At 48.7% G+C, this 21,463-nt stretch overlaps 1 protein-coding gene across 5 annotated transcripts in view; it reads left to right on the top strand.

Moving 5' to 3' along the window:
• The window catches only part of ADCK1 (aarF domain containing kinase 1), a 122,473-nt gene that overhangs the window by 37,324 nt on the left and 63,686 nt on the right, over positions 1-21,463 (top strand). For 3 of the 5 annotated variants that reach the window (XM_066276298.1, XM_066276301.1, XM_066276299.1), the window contains exon 4: positions 13,740-13,943. The exons of the other annotated variants lie outside the window; for them this stretch is intronic. In XM_066276298.1, the coding sequence (XP_066132395.1) occupies positions 13,740-13,943 (204 nt within the window). The remainder of the gene's footprint in view (positions 1-13,739; positions 13,944-21,463) is intronic. 5 annotated transcript variants of the gene reach the window in all.

The following is a 21,463-nucleotide window of genomic DNA, read 5'->3' as shown; positions in this document are numbered from 1 at the left end:
TTCCTTTATATGTTGTATTCTTCTTTTACCTGGCTGCCTTGAGAATTTTTTCTTTGTCACTGGTTTGTGCCAATTTCATTATGATGTGTCTTGGAGTAGGTTTGTTAGGGTTAAGATAACTTGGTGTTCTGTTTGCTTCTTGAATTCGAGGCTTTAGTTCTTTCCACAGGCTTGGGAAGTTCTCGTCTATTATTTGTTTGAATATGTTCTCCATTCCATTTTCTCTCTCTTCTCCTTCTGATATACCTATTATTCTTATGTTGCTCTTTCTGATGGAGTCAGACAATTCCTGTAGGGCTGTCTCATTTATTTTTAAATTCGTGAGTCTTCTCTTTTCTCTGTAGTACCTCTAGTTGCCTGTCTGCTATGTCACTAATTCTCTCCTCTATCTGGCCTGTTTTATTGGCTAAGGTTGTTACCTTATTTTTCACTTCATGAATTGAGTTTTTCATTTCTGTTTGATTCGTTTTTATAGTTTCAATTTCCTTGGTGAAATATTCTTTCTGTTCATTGAATTGTTTTTTGAGCTCCCTAAATTGCCTTTCTGTGCTTTCTTGTATATCCCTGAGTATTTTTAGGACTTCAATTTTAAATTCTCTGTCATTTAACTCTAAGGTTTCTAAGTTATTGAAATTTTTTTCTATAGATTTTTCCTTATCTATCTGAGCTACATCACTGTTTTGTATCCATGATATTTGATTTTTTTTTCTTTAATGGCATTTGAGAGTGGTATTGTTAATAACACTAATAAGAGTTGATAAGATTTTTTTTTGAGAAAATGCAGTGAAAAACTGAAAATTTTATTGTGCTACGTAGAACAAAAATACGTAGAACTGAGGGCCTGGGTTGGGGGGGAGTGACAAAGTGGCAAAAAATGAGGCAAGAACCCACAAAATGCCACAAAGAAAAAATTTGGATCAAAAATAAAATAATTTGTAAATGATGGTTAAATGAGAGAAATAGTGTAAAAGAAAAAAAAAAGAAAAAGAGAAAAAAGAAAAAAATACAGTGAAAAATGAAAATTCTGTTGTATTAAGTGGCACAAAAACTATAGAATAGAGAGCCAGAGTTGGGGGAAATGCTAAAGAGATAAACGAAGTAAAAAGCACACAAAATGCCACAAAGAAAAAAATTGAATCCAGAATAAAATAATTTGTTTGTGGGTGAGATTTGAATGAGAGAAAAAGTGAAGAGAAAAGAAGAAACAAAAAGAGAGAGAGAAAAAAACTGAGTTAAGGTTTTTTGGAATGTAACACTCATAGGAAAAAAAATGAAAAATATAACACTTATGGGTAATAACATTCAAAATGAAAAGAAAAGAATAAAGTGGAAAGAGGATAAAATGACCAAGGTGGAAGGAAAAAAAAGAAAATAAAAGATAAAAAATACAAGAAAAAAATAGGAAAAGTTATAAAGACTGTGGATTTTTTCTGGTTTTGAGATGTTATCTTCCTCCTTTTTCTTTCTTCTCTCTTTATGGCCGGTGGTGCTGTACCCCAGGTTCTGCCCCTGTGGCACTCTTAGGCAGAGATTTGCTGTTGTGTTGCTATGGTGATGACATAAACTAGGCCTCAGTCCCGTTGGTAGGCGGGGCTTGTTAACATTTTCAGGCTCTGACAATGGGAGAGTCCATTTTCCCAGAGCCTCTCCCCAAATCTCTCCTTCCTGAACCAGCAGCCTGGGACCCATCTGTGAAGTTGCCCCAGCCACTGCGTAGAGAGCAAGAGTCTCTAAGAGCTGCCAGATATCCCCTCTATCCCCACTCAACTCAACGCAAGGTTCTGGATAAGGCTTTGCCAGCCAGAGCTGCCAGTGTAATCAGGCAGGGCTGGAAGCCGATTGCCTTTCAGGTGTCTTTCTATGAGCCTCCGGCATGTCTAGTATGCCTCAGCACTCCGCAGGTCTGCTCTCCAGAGGCTGTCTGCAAGCTGCCTGTGCACCCTTCCCCCCACCACTTCCACAGTTCTCTTCCCCAGGAGTGTGCTTTGTTAGCCTGTATGGCTGGCGGAGGCGCTGTGCCCAGATGGGTCCAGGTGTAGGGAAGCCAGCTTTCATGCACTTCCCACGCGCTGTTGGTTGGGGAGCCGGGATTATTCAGAAACTCCGGTCACAGCCCACACAGAGGGTCACTACTGACAGTCTCCGACCTAGTCCCTCCATCCAGGATTGTGGGCACCCACGCCTGAAGTGCCAGGTGGATCCACTTGTACACTACCCGCACTTGCCAACCGGGATACCGGGGGTAAACAAGTAAACTGCTCACTCACCTCTGCCGGGGTCTGCCACTGGCATTAGCTCCGCATGGGCTGAGCCTCAGGCCCACTCTTTTCTCAGCTTGAACGTCTCTGCCCTAGCCTGGCTTTTTCCGCGCCCCCAGCCCTCACTTTCTCTCAGTTCCAAGTGAAAGGAGCCCTTACTCAGGTCAGTGAGGAAAGCGGAATATTCTGTTCTCTGTTTTATTCCCTTCAGAGTGGGTTATATATTCAGCCACCTTTTTGCCCAATCATACCTTTGTTTGATGTACGTGTATTTCAGATGCTCCTGAGATTGTTTTTCTGTCTCTAGTTGTTGAATTTGTTGAAGTTTCAGGGAGAGGTATCGGGAGCACTCCTCACGGCGCCATTTCTCTGACGTCACTCTGAATTAAAATTTTTTGATGGCTCCACTTTATTTCCTTTGTTGGCTTATGAGCTATAATTATTTTAATTATTTTAGTGATAATATTAGTTTATAGCATACAGCTTTAACTTGTCACTGTCTACATTCAAGTGACATTATACCACTTTACAGAATGTAAGAATCTTATAATAGTATACTTTCTTTCTTCCCAGTCTTTATGACATAATCTATTGTCCTTTTATGTATGTTATAAACTCCATATTACATTGTTTTATTTTTGTTTAAGCACTTATCTTTTAAAGAGATACAGGATATTAAAAATTCTTGTGTAGTTACCTATGAAGTTACTATTTCTGGTCTCTTTGTTTCTTTCTGTAGGCCAATGTTTCACTCTGGTACCATTTTCCTTCTATAAGGATGTTCTTTAACATTTCTTGTGGCACAGGGAGATGAGTTCTGTCAACTTTTAGATTTCTGAAGAGTTTTTTTTTTTAACCTCTGCTTTGAAAGGGGTTTTGCTATGTATATCATTCTGGGTTTTCTTTCAGTGCTTTCAGAGATGTTGCTCCACTAACTTCTGCTTGTGTTGTTGCCAGTGAGAAATCTGTCATCTTTATTCCTCTGTCCATGATGTGTCCTTTTTCTCTGGATAGTTTTAAGATTTTTTCTTTATCACTGATTTTGAAAATTTTTTATTATGCTGTTTTCTTTATGTTTATCATGCTTGGAGCCTGCTGAGAGTCTTGGATCTGTTGGTTTATTTATTTTAAATAACAAATTTTTTGCCTGACCTGTGGTGGCGCAGTGGATAAAGCGTCGACCTGGAAATGCTGAGGTCGCCGGTTCGAAACCCTGGGCTTGCCTGGTCAAGGCACATATGGGAGTTGATACTTCCAGCTCCTCCCCCCAGTCTCTCTCTCTCCTCTCTCTCCTCTCTCTTCTCTCTAAAAATGAATAAACTAAAAAAAAATTAAATAAATAACAAATTTGGATTTTTTTCAGTCATTATTTTTTCAGATAGTTCTTCTCCACCCCCTCCTATCTCCTCTCTTTTGGGGATTTCAACTACATGTTTACTTGGCTGCTTAAATTTTTACCACCGATCACGGATGCTCTCTTCATTTTTAAAAAATTCCTTTTTTATTTCATGTTACATTTTTAATAGTTTTTATTGCTAGGTCTTCATGTTCACTAATATTTTCTCCTACAATCCCTAGTCTGCTATTGATCCCTTCCAGCTTATTTTTCAAATCACACATTACAGGTGCCATCTCTAGAAGTTTCGTTTGGATCTTGTCTCTCTAATTTTTATATTGTCCATGTCTCTGCTTAACTTTTTGAACACATGAAGTGTTGAGTGCTAGATGTTTATGTATTTCTTTTTCTACAGAGACAGAGAGAGAGTCAGAGAGAGGGATAGATAGGGGCAGACAGACAGGAACAGAGAGAGATGAGAAGCATCAATCATTAGTTTTTTGTTGCAATACCTTAGTTGTTCATTGATTGCTTTCTCATATGTGCCTTGGCTGTGGGCCTTCAGCAGAGCAAGTAACCCCTTGCTCGAGCCAGCGACCTTGGGTCCAAGCTGGTGAGCTTTGCTTAAACCAGATGAGCCCATGCTCAAGCTGGCGACCTCAGGGTCTCGATCCTGGGTCCTCCACATCCCAGTCTGACGCTCTATCCACTGCACCACCGCCTGGTCAGGTGCTTTTGTATTTTTATAAATGTTCTTGAGCATTGTTTTGGGACACAGTTAAATTATATAAGAACTGTTTTTTTTTTTAAGTATTAATGGGAATGGTGCAGTTATTTAGTTTGAGATATTCCCCATTACTGAGACAAGCCCCTTGTGGGTATTATAACAAATGCCTTATGAATAATGAGAATTTCCAATCTGACTGGTGGAAATAGGCCCTATGTAAGCACTGAGTACTGCTAATCCTGGTCTTTTTGGGTGTTCTTTTTCTGGATTCAGTTTTCCCACGTGTATGTTCTGACTAGTTCTGAGCTGAATATGTAAGATGGACCCTCTGCAGATCTTCATCTTCAGCCTCCTTTCTTTGTATAGCTTTTTCCTCTCCAGGACTCTCTCCTGTGACTCTACCTGCTTTGGTCTTCCTGGGCCGTCGCTCTGTCTCTTCTACTCAGGAGTCCTCTAGGCATTGCCTGGGTTTTCCTTTCCTGCACTGTGGTCTGCACACTTTTAAATGCATTAAACTGGGGCAATCATAGGGTTCACCTTGTTTGTTTTCCGTCTCTCAGGAATCGCTGTTCTTCATTGTCTGATGTCCAATGCCTTAAAAACCATTGTTTTTGTAAATCATGTTGGTGGGTTTTTTTGTTTGTTTTTGCTTTGTTTGTTTGTTTCAGATGGGGACGTAATTTTGGTCCCTGTTTTGGAAGAGATGTCAAGGGTGACATCAAGATTCTTGGCTTTAGCATAAGTTTAGAATTCAATTTCCTAAGATGGGGAAGACGGGGAGGGGTGGGTTTGGTGGTGATGGGTGTGGTGGAAAAGTCATGCTGAGTTTGAGGAGCTCATTGGAAATTGGAGTGATGTCAGGGAGGCAGTTGGACAGGGGACAGGTCAGGGGCAGGTCTGGGCAGAGAATACACATTTGTGTGTCATTAGTGGGTAGATGGTATTTACAACCATTATACTGGACAAAATCCCCAAGGGAGCATATATGTAATGTTGTATTTGTCATGTTTTTTTCCCTATATTTTTTTATCCTTTGTTGACACTAGAGTAACTGGGTTAACCAATTCACAGAGATAGCAAGTGCCTAACCTGGAAGCATGCCTTTCATATGTGCACCAACCAATTCAGAGCCCATGCCCACCAAGCACCTCCTTTATTGAGCATTTATACCCTGGGACACTATCCACCTGTCCTAACTTCCCCAGGGCCAGGTACCAAAAAACTAGGGACATGCCCTGTGCTCCTAAGCCTACTACAGTTATTCAAACTAGTCAAGCCTAAGCTTGCTTACTCTGCCTCACCCATTCTTTCTCATGGAATCTACAACAAAAACTCTTATCCACATTTTCCTCTCTCTGCCTGTGCTTCTGGCCAACCCTGGTGCTTCCCTGTGTGGCTCTGCATGGCATGCCAAGCCTCCTGCTTCTAGGGAACTCTGAGTAAAATTTCTTCCTTTGAGACGGTCATTTCTGAGACTGTCTTACCATATCCGATTAAAACAAATCCTGGGTACCCTTCCAACAAGTACAGAAATGCCAGCCCGGTTAATTGGAGTACATGCATTACCTACCTACTTCATTTTTTTTTTTTTTTTACAGAGACAGAGAGAGAGTCAGAGAGAGGGATAGACAGGAACAGACAGACAGGAACGGAGAGAGATGAGAAGCATCAATCATTAGTTTTTCGTTGCGACACCTTAGTTGTTCATTGATTGCTTTCTCATATGTGCCTTGACCGCGGGCCTTCAGCAGACCGAGTAACCCTGTGCTCAAGCCAGTGACCTTGTGTCCAAGCTGGTGAGCTTTGCTCAAACCAGATGAGCCCGTGCTCAAGCTGGCGACCTCGGGGGTCTCGAACCTGGGTCCTCCGCATCCCAGTTCAATGCTGTATCCACTGCGCCACCGCCTGGTCAGGCACCTACCTCATTTAACCTTCACGGCAACCCTATGAGGTAGGTACTAATGTTATCTTCCTTTTATGGAGGAGAAGACTGAAGTGGATGGCGATCATATAACTTGAATGAGGGCAGCAGTTTCTGATTGGTGATGCTGGGTGTAGACTGAGGCAGGCTGACGCTGGCCCTGTGTTCTTAAGCACATGTGGTCAGAGGAGAGACAGAAGGCATGCTCAAATGTGTGATCACTCTCCTTTAAAACATTTAGAAACTGCAACTTGTTTTGTTTCCCTTAAGGCATGATGAGTTTTATTTTCTTGCCTAAATCAGTGTTTTTCAACTGTGGTCCGTGGACAGGCGGTTGAAAACCACTGGGCTAAAGGACAACTACTTAAAGCAAAGAGACCTTCGAGACAAGTCCTGGACTGATTTCTTGGGATGAGAGAGGAGTTGTAGTCCCATTTTCATGATGGAAACGCTCATATGGTCCTAGAGTCCTGTGAAATTAGGGGGGACCCTGTATTCTTCTCTCTGCCCCGAAGTCTGCGTGGCAGAGTCCTGTACGTTTACAGCTAAGAGAAGAGTCAGCTGGACTTTTCAATTTCCAGAAGATGTTGAAGAAGGGATGATTTAAAAAACTTTCTCCCCGGATTGACATAGTATATATTAGTTTAAAGAAATTTGAAAAGTACTGAAAAATCTATAAAGAAGAAAAAGCACTCGTGTAATCTCACAGCCCAGAGATACCACTGTTAATATTTCATGTATTTCCTTTGGGTCATGAGTTTTTATTAGAAGAATTAAAAGTCCTTTTCTGTTTTGGAATCTGCCACCTTCTCTTTCACTGTCTCCTTCCCGTGTTGTGCAGGGTATGTACGTGTGTGTGTGTGTGTCTGTCTCTACGTGTGTGTCTGTCTGTCTGTCTCTTTCCTCTCTGTTCACACTCACCCCTGAACCCCACTGGGATACTGCCCAGTTCTGATGGGGAGTCCTGTTGGTTCAGTCTGACTTGAGTAACTTATGGCCAAGTTTGGGGGCTGAGACCCCTGCTCTTGGGGATTCAGACATGAGTAAAGAATTGCCCTCCTGAGGCCTTTGCTCCATCCCTCCCAATCAATAACTAATCAGCAGTGAGTTGATCCTATTAGCTATTTACTGTCCCTCTTCCAAACCCCAAACCGAGCTGGCTAATGAGAATGCTTTTAATTAATGTAAGGCAGATTAAAACTCATTATAGCAAGGTTATTGGTAATGAGATAATCATAAGGCAACTTACTGAGCTGGGAGTGAAAACGAAGTTGGAGGAGAGGCAGGGGGACCGTGCCAGCCGCTCCTGCCATCTTTTGGCAGGGACGGAAGGCGGAAAGGGTGTGGGCTCTGCAGCGGGGACAAGCTGTGGTGACATACCCAACCAGCCCCTGAAGCCAGGAGGTGGGAAAGGGCAGGACTCGAGTCCAGTGAGCAAGTGGGTAGTCAGTATTAGGGCGGCAGCCGAAGTAGAGAGGTCTTTGGGGGAGCAAATCTGAAATTGGTGTATTTGGAATAAGGCTCTGTAGCTATTTGCATTTCTTATGCACGGATGCTTTGCAATTGAGATGACACAGCTTGAAATGAGCTATAATTTCTGTCTGTTAGATTGTGGTCCAGATTTGTTGAACTGAACAAAGCATAAAGAATAGATGGGCCTGAAGTTTTTTTTTTTTTTTAATTTCATTTTCAAAGAAGATTGATTTTCCCCCGTCTTTTGCTATTCATTCATTGAACACTGACTATATCCTGGGCCCTGTGCTAAGCTCTTTTTTTTTTATTTTTATGCATTGCTTCATTTGACCAACACAGTTATCATTTTTCTCTTCCTGTTACTGATGAGAAAACTGAGGCTCTAATGTTTAGTGACTTATCCATGGTTATATGACAAGTGAGTAGCAAAGTAGGATTTGAACCCAGCTCTTTTTAGGCCAGAAATAGTACCTAAAATGGGGTATTAAATAAATAGTTATTCAAGTGTTGGTGAAAATGTGGAGAAAAGGCAACCTTGTGCACTACTGATGGGAATGTAAATTGGTGCAACCACTATGGAAAACAATATAGAAAGAGGTTCCTCAAAGAATTAAAAATAGGTCTTGGCTGGGTAGCTAGCTCATTTGGTTGCAGGCATCTCCAAACTACAGCCCACAGGCCACGTGCAGCCCCCTGAGGCCATTTATGCGGCCCCTGCCGCACTTTCGGAAGGGGCACCTCTTTCATTGGTGGTCAGTGAGAGGAGCACTGTATGTGGCAGCCCTCCATTGGTCTGAGGGACAGTGAACTGGCCCCCTGTGTAAAAAGTTTGGGGACCCCTGGTAAAGCATCATTCTGATATGCCAAGGTTGCTGATTCAGTCTCCAGTCAGGGCATATATAAGAGTCAATCAATGAATGTGTAAGTGGAAAACCAAATTGATGTTTTCTCTCTCTTTTCCCCATCTTCCTCTTTTTCTCTTTCTAAAAATCAATCAATAAAAATATTAAATATAGAACTACCATATGATCCAGCAGTTTAACTTCTGGGCATTTATCCAAAGAGAATTAAAACTCTATTCAAAAAGATGTCTACTCCCCCATGTTCACTGCAGCATTATTTATAAAAGCCAAGATATGGAAACAACCGAAGTGTCCATTGATGAATAAATGGTTCAAGAAATTGTGGTACATGTATGTAATGCAATATTACTCAGTCATGAAAAGGATGAAGTCCTGGCAATTGCAACAACATGGATGACTCTTGAAAGCATTATGCTAAGTGAAATAAGTCAGACGAAGGGAGACAAATACTGTATGATCTCTCTTATATGTAGACTCTAAAAACCAAACCAAACCAAACCAAGCTTATAGTTACAGCGAATAGATTGGAGGTTGCAAGAGGCAGGAGGGGAGGATAGATTGGGAGAAAAGAAATTCCTTTTTTTTAGTTTAAATGAATGAAAATTTTAAAAAAGATTATTTATTATACTATAGTTGTTACTAATTTAGAAATCTGAGCTGTCCAATATGGTAGCCTCTAAGCCACATGTGGCAATTTTAAGTTATTTAAAATTAAATAAAATGAAAAAATCACTTTCTCAGTCTCACCAGCCACATTTCAAGTGCGCAGTAGCCGTTTATAGCTGTGTAGTGGCCACGTATTGGCCAGTGCAGATAGAACATCTGCATCATTGCAGAAACTGTGGAACTGTTATAAACCGACTGCCATTTACCTGATGTCTCTCCTGGTGCCTCTGCCTGTGTAGGTGCTCAGAGATGTGCAGGGTGAGGGACCGGATGCAAGGCAGTGCAGAGCTCGGCAGATGCGGGAAGCTGCCCTCACTGAGCACACTGACTTGGTCGCGGGAAAGGCTCCTGGCTAGCAGAGAATTCCTGTATATGTCCCCTGCTCCCAGCAGGCTTGTAACTCCTTAAAACACCAAACGAAGCGATGGTGAAAGGCAGGTTTCACTAAGCCAGTAGTTTCTCGAAATTCTGCGTGGCACCTTTCTTCTGACCTCAGAGGACAGTGAAGCTGGAGGAGCTGGAGCTGGAAGGAACCTTGGAGGTCAGAGTGCCTGCTCTGTTATTCAGGACTGTGTCTGTTTTGGTCTGAACAGAACATTTAGATTTTTGGCGAGTGGCCGAGCCTGTCATCTTCATGTGACTCTGTGTGTGTATATGTATGTTTATTTAAAAGCTGGTTGAAGGTGACTTTGGGGCCTCTTTAGTTGAAATATGGGTGCCGTTTGCAGTAGATGCTGACTCATTGTCATGGATGATGGGTTTGTGTGTGTATGTCCTATTGTCATTCATCATCAATCTCCATTACGGCACACGCAGGATCGCCTTGAGGTGCACAGAGGGTCCAGGGGATGCACGTGATTTGCCCTAATGGCTGAGGTGCCACGTATCTGGCGAATCAGGAGTAGGCTGCCTTTCCTGGGCTTGTGTGGCCAGAGAGGGCCCACCCAGAGCATTGCCCAGACAGTCCTGATGGTGACCATCCGTTTGGTCACCCTATCTGTGACTGTCTATGCCATGGTGGAGAGGTAGCAGGGCCCTGGCTCTGTTCCTGGTGGGAGGGCTTAGCAGGGAGAGGCTGATGCCTTCTGAGGGCTGCCAGCTGCAGACAGATGCAGATGTGCATCCAGTCTAAGGGACATGGTGGAGCAGGTCTTCAACACACGCATTTGCACACACACGTGCACACGATGCCCACGGACGCACACATGCATGTTACGTTGTTCTCTCATTCTGAAATGCCCTCCTTTTTTTTACCCTAATCTATTCAAGTTCAATTTCAGGGGCTAACCTTGAGATTCAGCCAGAGTCCAGTCACGCCAATAATTTGAATAGGAAAAATTTAATATAAAGGATTATTAACTAGTAAAAACCAGTTTACTCCTAAAAAGAGTAAAAGAAGATTCAGAGGGTGGAGAAGCAGCAAATGCACAAAGGAGCCGAGGGACAGTGAACCAGGACAGAACCGAGGACTCAGCCGAAGGCTGCCCTCCCGCGAGGCTGAGATCCAGGCCCGTCCCGGTGAGGAAATGTGATGGGAGGCGTGGCCCATGGGCGCAGCCTGCCTGGTGGTGGAGAAGTCGGTAGGATGTGGGCTGGAGCTGATGTGAACATGGCTTGCCTGGTAGTCAGAACACTCGCCGGAGGGTGTGGGTCTGAGTTGGTTGATAGCAGAGGCCCATCAGGTGGTGGAGAAACTTAGTGAGTGTGGGCTGGTCTGTGAGGGCTGCTGACGGGGTACTCTCAATCCACTGACCTGCCGGCTGCTCTGCTGAAAACGGCACACTGGGACCAGTAAGGGTGACCACGTGTTCTTCAGTAGCTTCCCAGTGTCCCTGCAGAGCCCCTGTTGACAAAGTCTCATAGCCAGCCACGTGACAGGAGAAACGGCACGGGGTCCGCTCCACTATCACAACACAGGGCAAAGAAGGGTGGATTTGGAGCTGAGAGGCCATATATTCGTGAGAGGCACATACCTGCTTCCCCTCCCGGGAGCCAGGCCTTTGCTCTAACTCCAGCCCTCTGTGTCTCCCATCCATGAGCTCCCGTGGGACATGGTGGATCCCACCGCCAAGTGTCATTTTTGTGTGTGAGCGGCTCTGCCAGGTCCCCCCAGGTGGTCGAGGGCACAGGACTCAGCCTGCTGTAAGCCCCCACTGAATACACCGTGTTTGATGCCGTTACTGGAAGGGGAGTGAAAAGGAGTGTGTTTCCTCACCTGTATTCCAATCCTCCGCTTCCATTTGGTATTGTCCCCAGAACAGCGTTGAGTGGGGGCTGAGCCTGCCTCTGTGGGGCGGGGCCTGGGCAGCCTGGGCGGAGCCTCTGGCTGGACCTGGGCTCTGGTGCGCTGTACCTTGGGACTAACGGACTGGGGACGCCTTTCTGGCCACCTCATATTCTGCTGATGATGTGATCTCTCCTTGGCTGGGTTGGAATTGGGGGACAATTATTTGAGCTGCAAAAAGTCATTTGTTCATAATAGCCTGGACGCTCGTGTTGTGACAGTAATCCTGGTTCCCTGTTTGGCCATTGACCTTTCTTACTTCCTTAGGACTGGGGCTTGAACGTGTCCTTGGCCAGCCATAGCACTACCCTACCGACCTTCTGCCATCTGACACTGGGCAGCTCAGTCCCCAGTTCCAGATTCTTAAGAAGGAGAATCTGTTCCATCCCTCATAACCCTTTGATTCATCTAGAGTGTGTGTGTGTTCTCTTAACTCTTAGAATTAATTCTCTTCTCCCTATAACCTCTTGTCTGGGAAAAATAACTCTCCGTGGTGCAGCCTGGATCAGGTATCCACACCAAAGCGGGCGGACTCTGCCCAGGGGGAGGGAGTCATGCGGACATAATGTTCCCTGAGAGTGCTTTGGGGTGGGGCAGCGGTGTCCAGCAGAGCCAGCCCTGGGGGGACCCTCTGGGCCCAAGGAGTCGGGGCATCTGCTCTGCTGTGGTGGGAGGAGCAGAGTGGCTTCCCAGCTGCAAGGATGGGGATGTTCAGGCCTGTAGTATTCTCTTCTTAATTTCTAAAGCACCAGTTTTCTGTGTGGTCCGCTTGGCACATGCTTCTTCCATGTTCGTTGCCAGCTGTTCATGTGGTGTCTTGCCTCCAATATGTACTTAATGATACCAGCATCTTTCATAGCACTTAAGAGAGGTGAGTCCATCAGAGATGTTCATGCACCCTCGCTTGGTCGGCTTCATGGGCGGGGAGGGGCGGGACTCCCTTGTTGTCTGTGTGTGCTCACGGCCCCGCCCGACCTCGGGAGCTGCAGCTCCAGGAAGGCAGGGCCCTTGGAGTTCGCAGACCCTCAACTGAGTTGGGGGAGACTGGGGATGCACAGCCTGGGGCAGATGGGGGCCACCTCCCGGCTCGGGAAGGACAGGTGGGCATCGGGCCGCAGGTTAGACTGCCCTGTTCTGGACAACCTGCTCAGCTGCCTGCTCCAGGTGCCAGTGAACTCCCTGCTCCCGTTAATCGGAGACCACTGCAAAAGTTTGCTGAGTTAAAGGAGCCGTAGGTTTGGGGTATTGTTTAGACGCCCCTGTTTTGATATTTATCATTTTTTTTTTCATTTTTCTGAAGCTGGAAACAGGGAGAGACAGTCAGACAGACTCCCGCATGCGCCCGACCGGGATCCACCCGGCACGCCCACCAGGGGTGACGCTCTGCCCACCAGGGGGCGATGCTCTGCCCATCCTGGGCGTCGCCATGTTGCGACCAGAGCCACTCTAGCGCCTGGGGCAGAGGCCACAGAGCCATCCCCAGCGCCTGGGCCATCTTTGCTCCAATGGAGCCTTGGCTGCGGAAGGGGACGAGAGAGACAGAGAGGAAAGCGCGGCGGAGGGGTGGAGAAGCAAATGGGCGCTTCTCCTGTGTGCCCTGGCCGGGAATCGAACCCGGGTCCTCCGCACGCTAGGCCGACGCTCTACCGCTGAGCCAACCGGCCAGGGCCCTGTTTTGATATTTATTAACTATTTATAAGTAAACCATCTGAGTTTCTTGTCTTTGAAGATGCCAATACCTGCCTCCCTGAGCTGCTGTCAGAATGGAAAGACATAATGTATGCGACCATGTTTTATGAACTGTCGGCCTCCAGACAGATAGTAGTGTTAGGATGTCTGAGGGTTGAGGGCAAATGCATTAACTGTACCGCTGAATGAATCATTAGTAGATTAGACTTTGTTAAAAGCCTCGTACAGACACTCCTTTCTGACGGAGTGGGACCCAGACCAGGTAAGTTTGGTGGGAAGGAGGGGGTCCGAAGCATCCAGCCATGTGAGAACGCCAGCCTTGGTGTGAGGTCGGCACTGACTGCTCTGGGTCCTGAGACTGAAGGGGAGCAGGGGAGAAAAGGTGAATGAGGTGTGTGTGTGTGTATGTGTGTGTGTGTATACTGGCGGTGAATCAAGGTTGTCAGGTGGCAGCACAGGGGAACAATGCCCACTGGACAGGGTGCACTAACCCCTCTCTGCTCCTGGGCTGTCTCTCTGCAGGTGCACCTCCGTTCTGCCAGGCGTCTCTGCGAGCTCTGCTGCGCCAACCGGGGCACCTTCATCAAGGTGGGCCAGCACCTGGCGGCCCTGGAGTACCTGCTGCCCCAGGAGTACACCAGCACGCTGAAGGTGCTGCACAGCCAGGCCCCGCGGAGCAGCATGCAAGAGGTCTGCCAGGTCATCCGCGAGGACCTGGGCCAAGAGGTACCCGCCTCTGCCCGGGGGGCCGGGCCCCAGGGCGGGATCTCGCTGCCAGGCGCCGGGGACCAAAGAGGTACCCGCCTCTGCCCAGGGGGCTGGGCCCCGGGGCGGGATCTCGCTGCCAGGCGCTGGGGACCCACCACCAGTGCAGAGCCACACTGGGCGCCGCTTAGACCAGAGGGTTAGAAGGAACCTCAGTGAAAAAATAGTAGTTGAACCATATGAGTGAGTTGACCTGCAGCCTAATATGATTGATCTGGTTCAACCTAATATTTATCAACTATTGAGGGTTTCCCAGGTGCCGACAACTGTGCTGTGTTCCATGCGTCATCTCACGTAATCCTCATGCAAACATGCGGTAGATACTGTATTAACCCCATTTTCAGACAAGGGATGGAGACGTGGGTGCTAAGGTTCAGTGTCCCAGGGCACGTTAGTTAGTGATTCCGGTACGCTGCTCTGTGATCCTGTCGGGAAGCTGACCAGTTCACTCAGAGCATTGGTTTTCCCGGGACATCCCTGGCAGGCAGTCACCAGCCTCTGCTTGATTACCTCCAGTGATAGGAAGCTTATTCCCTCGTCTGCTGCCTGAGGGGGTCTCGTCTTCTGTTAGTCGTCTCTAACTATAAAAGTGCTTTCTCCTCAGGGCTAAAATCTGCCTGCTCAAACCTCACTTTTCTGATTGTTGTTCTGACACTTAGAGCAACAGAGAAAGGGGCAAAGGGCCCTTCTGTCCACAGCCCTGGTCACACTCCTCTGGACTCATGCTAGTGACCTGTGAGATGTGGAGAGCCTGACCTGGGCCCTGTGGCATGGACCCTTGCTGGCCTGTTCTGGTCGTCTAGATTCTGGGGATCGGGAGGGGCTTCAGCAGCTGTCTGCAGATCGTTCAGCTGTGAGTCGGGCTCCTTCCTGCAAATTGTGGGCTATAATTTGAGGGTAATCAGAGATCACTACTAAAAAAACTTCCTCTCCCCCTCACCTTTTACTCTATTTGAAATTCTCCTCTTTGATAGAGAATCCTTTGGGTCTTCTAGAATTTTTTTCTGAGCAAAATAATCTTAAAGTCAAGCCTTGCTCAGCTAATACCTTTCCTGAGATGAGTTTACAACCTTTGATACCTCCCATGTGCCCTAGAGTAAACTCCTTAGCAGGTGTTCCAGGTCCGCCCCATCCACTTGCAAATTGCTTGTCTTGACTCTATCTGGGAGGTGCACAGGGGCTTTAGCTGTTGGGCTCTGGAGCCAGGGGCATGGACCATGCACGGATGATTTATCTGGCCTTTCCCTTTCCTTATCTGCAAAATGAGGCTTAGTGTCCACCCTGTAGGGATGTTGTGAGGATTAGGAGAGATACTGATTATGAAGTGCTTAGTGCAGTCCCGGACCTGAGCAAATGCTCAACTATTAGTAGCTACTACCTAGGTCCACTGTGTACCATTAGCCCTCAGTCTTCTGCCATGATCTTCTGTCTGCCTGGAATATTTACCCCATGCTCTCCCTGTCAAGTGATTCCTTGTCCTTCTGGACCATTCATCCATCTCTCCATCCATCTATCAAATGCCAGGCACAGTGCTGTGAATCCTGGCCAAAGCCCAGCCCCTGTCAAATCTTCTGTGACCCTTTGCACAACGTTGCTTCCTCCACTTGCGCACCTTGTAGCTTGGTTAGTTATGTCTGGGTGGTTTCCCTGCAAGTACTGAAGTGTTTGGGATGAACCTCGATGCCCTTTTACCCTGTTTCCATAGCACCAGAACAGTGCCTGGTGTGTAGTAGGTGTCAGTGTTTGTTTAATGAACCAGTGCACGAACGAATGGCAGCTTCCTTAGGCTGCTCAGGGCAAGGTGGAGAGTAGGGGCAGAGGTTTCATAAGGACAGCTGTCCCACTTCTATGATCTGCATGGAGCTGGCCCTGGCTCTTTGTCCCTTAATGTAGAGTTGATGTCAGGTTTCCAGTATCCAACCAAGGATGTCCCACTGGCCTGAGGGGGACTTGGGCCACATAGGAAGGGAAGCATAGAAACCTCTGTGGACTCCCTTCCCATGGAGGAACATCTCTTCCAGAATGGGGGACACTGAGTGAAGGTGAAACCAGTTTAGGACTGGAGTCAGGAGCAAGCTGCGGGCTGGGAGGAGCAGGGTTAGGATGGAGGGGCCGCAAGCAGAGGCGACAGGATTTGCCCTGTGTGGAGGCCTGCATGTGGCTCTGCTTCTTGCCAAAACTGTTGGCCTCCTGCTTCCCATAGCATGAGATTCACCCCAAATTAAAACTAAATAAGCCACTGTAATAACAGTGTGAGGTGCATCATTGCTGGCATGTGGCAGCTCGGTGGGGTGGGGGCCGCAAAGAAGGAAAGCCAGCAGATTAACCCTGGGAGGCCGACCGGTGTGTGGAAAGCTAGAGGAGGGGCCGGAGCAGGGCAGTGGCTCTAAGTCAGGCTGGAGTGAGATGGGAAGTCTGGGTGTCGGCAGTCATGGTGGGCTCACCCCGCTGGCCAGAGGATGTTTGGGGTTGGGAGATTTCGCCTGTGTCTTCAGGGCCTCTTCTCCGGCCTCCCTGGGCAAGTAGTCCTGAGTGTGGTGGCCTGTGGTTCCTGCCCCACAGGTTGTCTTGAGCCTTCTGAAAAGGGGAGGCCAGTGTCAGGGTCACGGTTCTGTGGGGGCGTCCCTCACAGCTGGGAGGCCCAGAAACCTCTGGTTTCTTACCCCGGCCCCCACAGGCACACGATCAAAGCCTCCCCTCCCCATTCCTCCTCCTCCTCCTCCCTCCTGGGAAGATGGCATTTGTTCCTGGGTGACACACTTTCTCAGTGTGTGGGTGGAGGGCGGGGAAAGGGGCTGTGCGGGAGCAGGGTGGGGGGGGGTGGGGGTGGCGGGCGGGGAGTCAGTCACTCTGCACTCCCTCCTCCGCCAGTCCCTCCCTTGACACTTCCCAGGGAGCAGCTCTCCCCTCCCAGGAAGATCTTGGAGCACCCTGCTGATCCTGGGCTCCCTCCGTGGAAAGCTCCGAGGCACCCCTGGTTTCAGGAGCATGGTGAGAGGAAGCTGATCTGTCACTCACCACCATCCTCCTTCTAGGTCCACGTCCTGGATGAGCTCTGAGGTTACCTGGAGCTCAAAGGATGCGTACCTGCCCCTCAATCTCAGACTGAAGAGGGGAGGGGTGGTTAGAGTGGAGCTCACGACTGGTGTCCATCCTGTGCTGGCTGATGACATCTATGCCTCGTGAGGACCCCTCCCCTTAGCAGAGACGTGAGAGGGTTGCTAGAGCTCTCTGGCCAATCCTTGTCCCAGGCAGGTGGGACTGGCTGAGATGACATCTATGCCTCGTGAGGACCCCTCCCCTTAGCAGAGGCGTGAGAGGGTCGCTAGTGCTCTCTGGCCAATCCCTGTCCCAGGCAGGTGGGACTGGCTGAGATTACATCTATGCCTCGTGAGGACCCCTCCCCTTAGCAGAGGCGTGAGAGGGTCACTAGTGCTCTCTGGCCAATCCCTGTCCCAGGCAGGTGGGACTGGCTGATTACATCTATGCCTCGTGGGGACCCCTCCCCTTAGCAGAGGCGTGAGAGGGTTGCTAGTGCTCTCTGGCCAATCCCTGTCCCAGGCAGGTGGGACTGGCTGAGATTACATCTATGCCTCGTGAGGACCCCTCCCCTTAGCAGAGGCGTGAGAGGGTCGCTGTGCTCTCTGGCCAATCCCTGTCCCAGGCAGGTGGGACTGGCCCTGGGAGTATCCCCAGCATGGGAATGGGGGATGAGAGTGAGGTTGCAGCTCTTTTGGACCCCATGATTTCCATTTGGTTCTGGATTAGTCCAGACCCCTGGACTGCAGCCCCTGTCGTCAGTGTAGAGGTGAGGGCAGTGAAGGGATGTCACCCAGGCGCAGAGATTGCTGAGTCAGGAAGTGTGGCGCAGGGGGCCAGGGGCCACACGGCTAAGGGAGGGCCTGGGAGCCACAGCACTAGACCTCGGATCTTCTGACTCCCCGGCCAGTGCTTTGTCTTCTATGTGGCAAAACTCCTGTTTGCCAGATTTTCTTTTGGAAATCAGTTTTCTGTGTGTTTGTGTGTCTGTGTCTCAGAAGTTTCTCAGCTAGTATTACCAGAAAGAATCTTACTTTTTTCCTTTTATTTTGAATGTTAAGTTTAAGTTCTGAAGGACAGCTTCTGCAAAGCAATCAGGAACCCAAACCCTAGGAGATGGGGTCATTTCTGCAGCTTCAAATGTGACTTGGGTCTGGAGTAGGTTGGGGATGGTCTCCAGCTTGGTCCCCTGACTGTCCTTGGGGTTGTGGGTTCTGGTGCAGTGCTGACCTTGGCCAGCAGATGGCGCCTGAGCCTGAGAATCAGGGAGGGGTGTTTTAAGACAAGGCCGACCCTTCCCTGCTGAGGGGGGCCCTCACAGGTGGATGAGACTCAGGTTCTTTCTACCCCGGGGCGTCCATGCTGTGGAAGGAGTCCAGGCTGACACCTCTGCACAGTGAGTGGGACAGACACAGGCGTAAGCCGTGAGGCTGTTGACCACCCTGGTCCCTAGGAGCGTTTGTCTCTGTGCTGGAGGGTCCATAGGGGTCTTCACAGTGACCCATCCTTACACCTTCCTCACCTGGGTTAGGAGTCTAATAGTTCTGTGGTTTGACACCTTTCTCTTAATTCTTCCATTTCTTGTCTCTTTGTTATCCCAGCAGCTGGGATTTAGTGAAAAGGGCAGTGCAGGAAGCTGTGGGTGCGACCAAGACCTCCTTCTGGTCCCTGTAGTCTGGGGTCATTGGGAGGTACAGTCATCACTGTAGTACCTGGTCATGTAAGAACCCATGGACTTCACAGGAGGGAGGGAGGGGGCTGTGGGAAGGGAGTAGGAATGGGAGGAGGGGAAGGAGAGAGGTGCTTTGGGTGGGTGGGAGCTTTCTGAAGCACGTGGCACCCAGCCCAGGCTCTCAAAGATGGGTGAGACTGGGGGAGATGAGGTTGGAGGGGAGGATTGCTGACTAATGAGATGGGCGGAGCAAAGGCGCAGGCCCTGGAGAGCAGGAGGCACAGAGAGTGAGTGCATGGCGACTCATCTTGCTGACTAGACCTGGAGGTTCAGGTTGCTGAATAGTGGAGCTGAGGTCACAAAGTTGGGGCTGAAGCCACATTATGAAGGGTCTTTGAATGTTCTCATAATGTGAGCCCGAGGGAGAGGAGAACTTGGGGGGATCTGAGCAGAGTAGGATGGAGTCGGACAGAGCCTGCAGGTGGGGAAGGTGGAGGGGGAGGTTTGTGGTTTGGGGGAAGCTTGGGGAGAGGAGTTACAGTGGGGTTTAGGCAGAGATAATAGACCCGTCAGCTGCACCGGCACAGTTATCTTTGGTCATGGACGCGTATGCAGATTTCTCTTTTCTTCCTCCCTCCCCAACACATACAGAAAGCCCAATCTCATACAATGTATTTTAGTAAGTGATTTAGTTTTCTTCGTTGCTCTGGAATATAGTTGTATCAGATACGGTTCTTTCCAGTCTGAAACTCTATGAAAAACCTGAGGAAATGAGGTCAGCCACCAGAGTGGAACATAGAAGTGTCTTTGTTAGGGGCACCACTTGCACTGGTGTTGGGATATCAGGGTTTGAGTTGTGTACTCTGAAACACCTTTAGTTAGTCTGTTAGTTAAACCCTAAGGGGTGAGGATCTGGACCTTGTTTTAGAACTCCCCACAGCACCGGAGGACGGTGCTGGGTGTGGCAGGTGCCCAGTGTGCCCGAGGCACCGTGTGACTGGAGTGGCTGTGAAGATGCAGAGAGAACCATCCCACAGCAGATCTGAGCACACACCCCGTTTTTCTGTATGAACCGTATGAGGCTGGCGTTTTTGTCTTGTTTCACTCAAGGTACAAACAAAAGTTCAGAAAAGAGAAAAGAAGCTCTACTTTCAAGAACACCGATTGTTTATCACGCGTGGGGAGGTGGCAGAGAAAAGCCACGCTCGGCATTGGGACCAGCAGGGGCAAAGGGGGAAGGTGGGAGGTGTGGCAGGAGACCACCTCCCTGAGCAAGGGATCCCTGGTGGTGGGAGCCCTGGGCAGGGCGGTTCAGGTCCTGGGGCAGAGGCTTTCGTGGAGGCCTTGGGGCTGGGGGACAGGGTGGTGGGTATTGATAGCGAATGGCGAACTCTAGGGTGATCCTTAGCATTTCTGCAGGCCTGCACTAAGGACCTCTGCTGGAAAACTCTGTGGGAACTCGGAAAAGGTGCCCCTTATGGGCATCCCTCCCACTGGCTGTGACAGCTCCACCAGGGTTAGATTTCATTCTCCTGTTAGAGAAACAGAACCCACAGGATGTGTGTGTGTGAGTGTGTGTGTATGATAAGTAAGAGAGATTGATTGATGGATTTTAAGGAATTGGCTTATGTATTTATGAAGGCTGGCAAGTCAGAGATCTTCAGAGTGGGCCCTCAGACTGGAGACTCAGCAAGAGCTGATGTTTCAGTTCAAGTCTGAAGGCTGTCTGCTGGCAGAATTCCCTCTTGTCCTATTTAGGCCTTCAACTGACTGGATGAGGCCCACTCACATTGAGAGGGCAATCTACTTGAGTCAAAGTCCACGGATTTAAACGTAAATCTCATTCAAAAACACTCGTATAGAAACATCAGAATAATGTTTACCCAAACATCTGGGCACCATGACCCAGTCACATCGATATATAGAATTACCCTCCTGGTCCCCCACATGCCCTCTGTCAGGAGTACACATTGTACCCTTGTCCTGCTTCCACATGGCGTTCCAGCTTCACTGAGGGAGCAGCAGCCAAACCGCCTGTGGGTGTGTTAGCTTTGTGACCTTGGGAATGTCTCTTATCTTCCATCTCTCAGTTTTCTGATCTATAAAGTTGGGATAGAAACAGCACCCGCCACATAGGTCCGCTGCAGGGATTAACTGGACTAATGAATGTGGAGCTCACAGAGCCTGCCCGGCACAGAGCAAACGGCCAGCAGACATGAGCCATTATTTCTGATACGCTGGATGCTTTATCTGTGCAAGGCACTGAGGTTCTGAGACTATAAGTGGTAGAGTTGGGTCTTTAATTAGGTTTTCTGATACCTGGTATGGTTCTCAGTCCCAGATACTATTTTGCCAGAAGAATGCTCCTTTGTCTTCCCCTCCCGGGTCAGGACCATGTTTCTGTATCAGCACCGCGCGCTGACCGATTGCTCCACTGGAGCTCCCGGACCCAGTGTTTCATCCAGTGGCCAGCCCCTTCCCTCTCGCTGCTGGAAACCTCCACCGTGCCACCTGAGAGCCTGTGCCCTGGGCTTCTGGACTGCCCCTTCCCCGTCCCCTGACCCTCACCAGGCGGCTGCTGGCAGCTCCTCCAGGCAGTTTGGACACCTGTGATTTCCAGAGGCCCAGCAGCAGCATCTGCTTGGTGTTCTTGGTCCCCGAGGCTGACTCCGTGGAGCAGAGGGGTGGAGGTGGAGCCCCGGGCCCCAGGCCACGTGCTGGTGGCTGTGCTAGGTTCAGGACCCACCAGCCTTTCTCATTCAGCTTCCCT

The sequence above is a fragment of the Saccopteryx bilineata genome, chromosome 4 (assembly GCF_036850765.1).
Source record: "Saccopteryx bilineata isolate mSacBil1 chromosome 4, mSacBil1_pri_phased_curated, whole genome shotgun sequence".
Classification (NCBI taxonomy): Eukaryota; Metazoa; Chordata; class Mammalia; order Chiroptera; family Emballonuridae; genus Saccopteryx; species Saccopteryx bilineata.
This window is presented reverse-complemented; position numbering and strand designations above follow the sequence as displayed.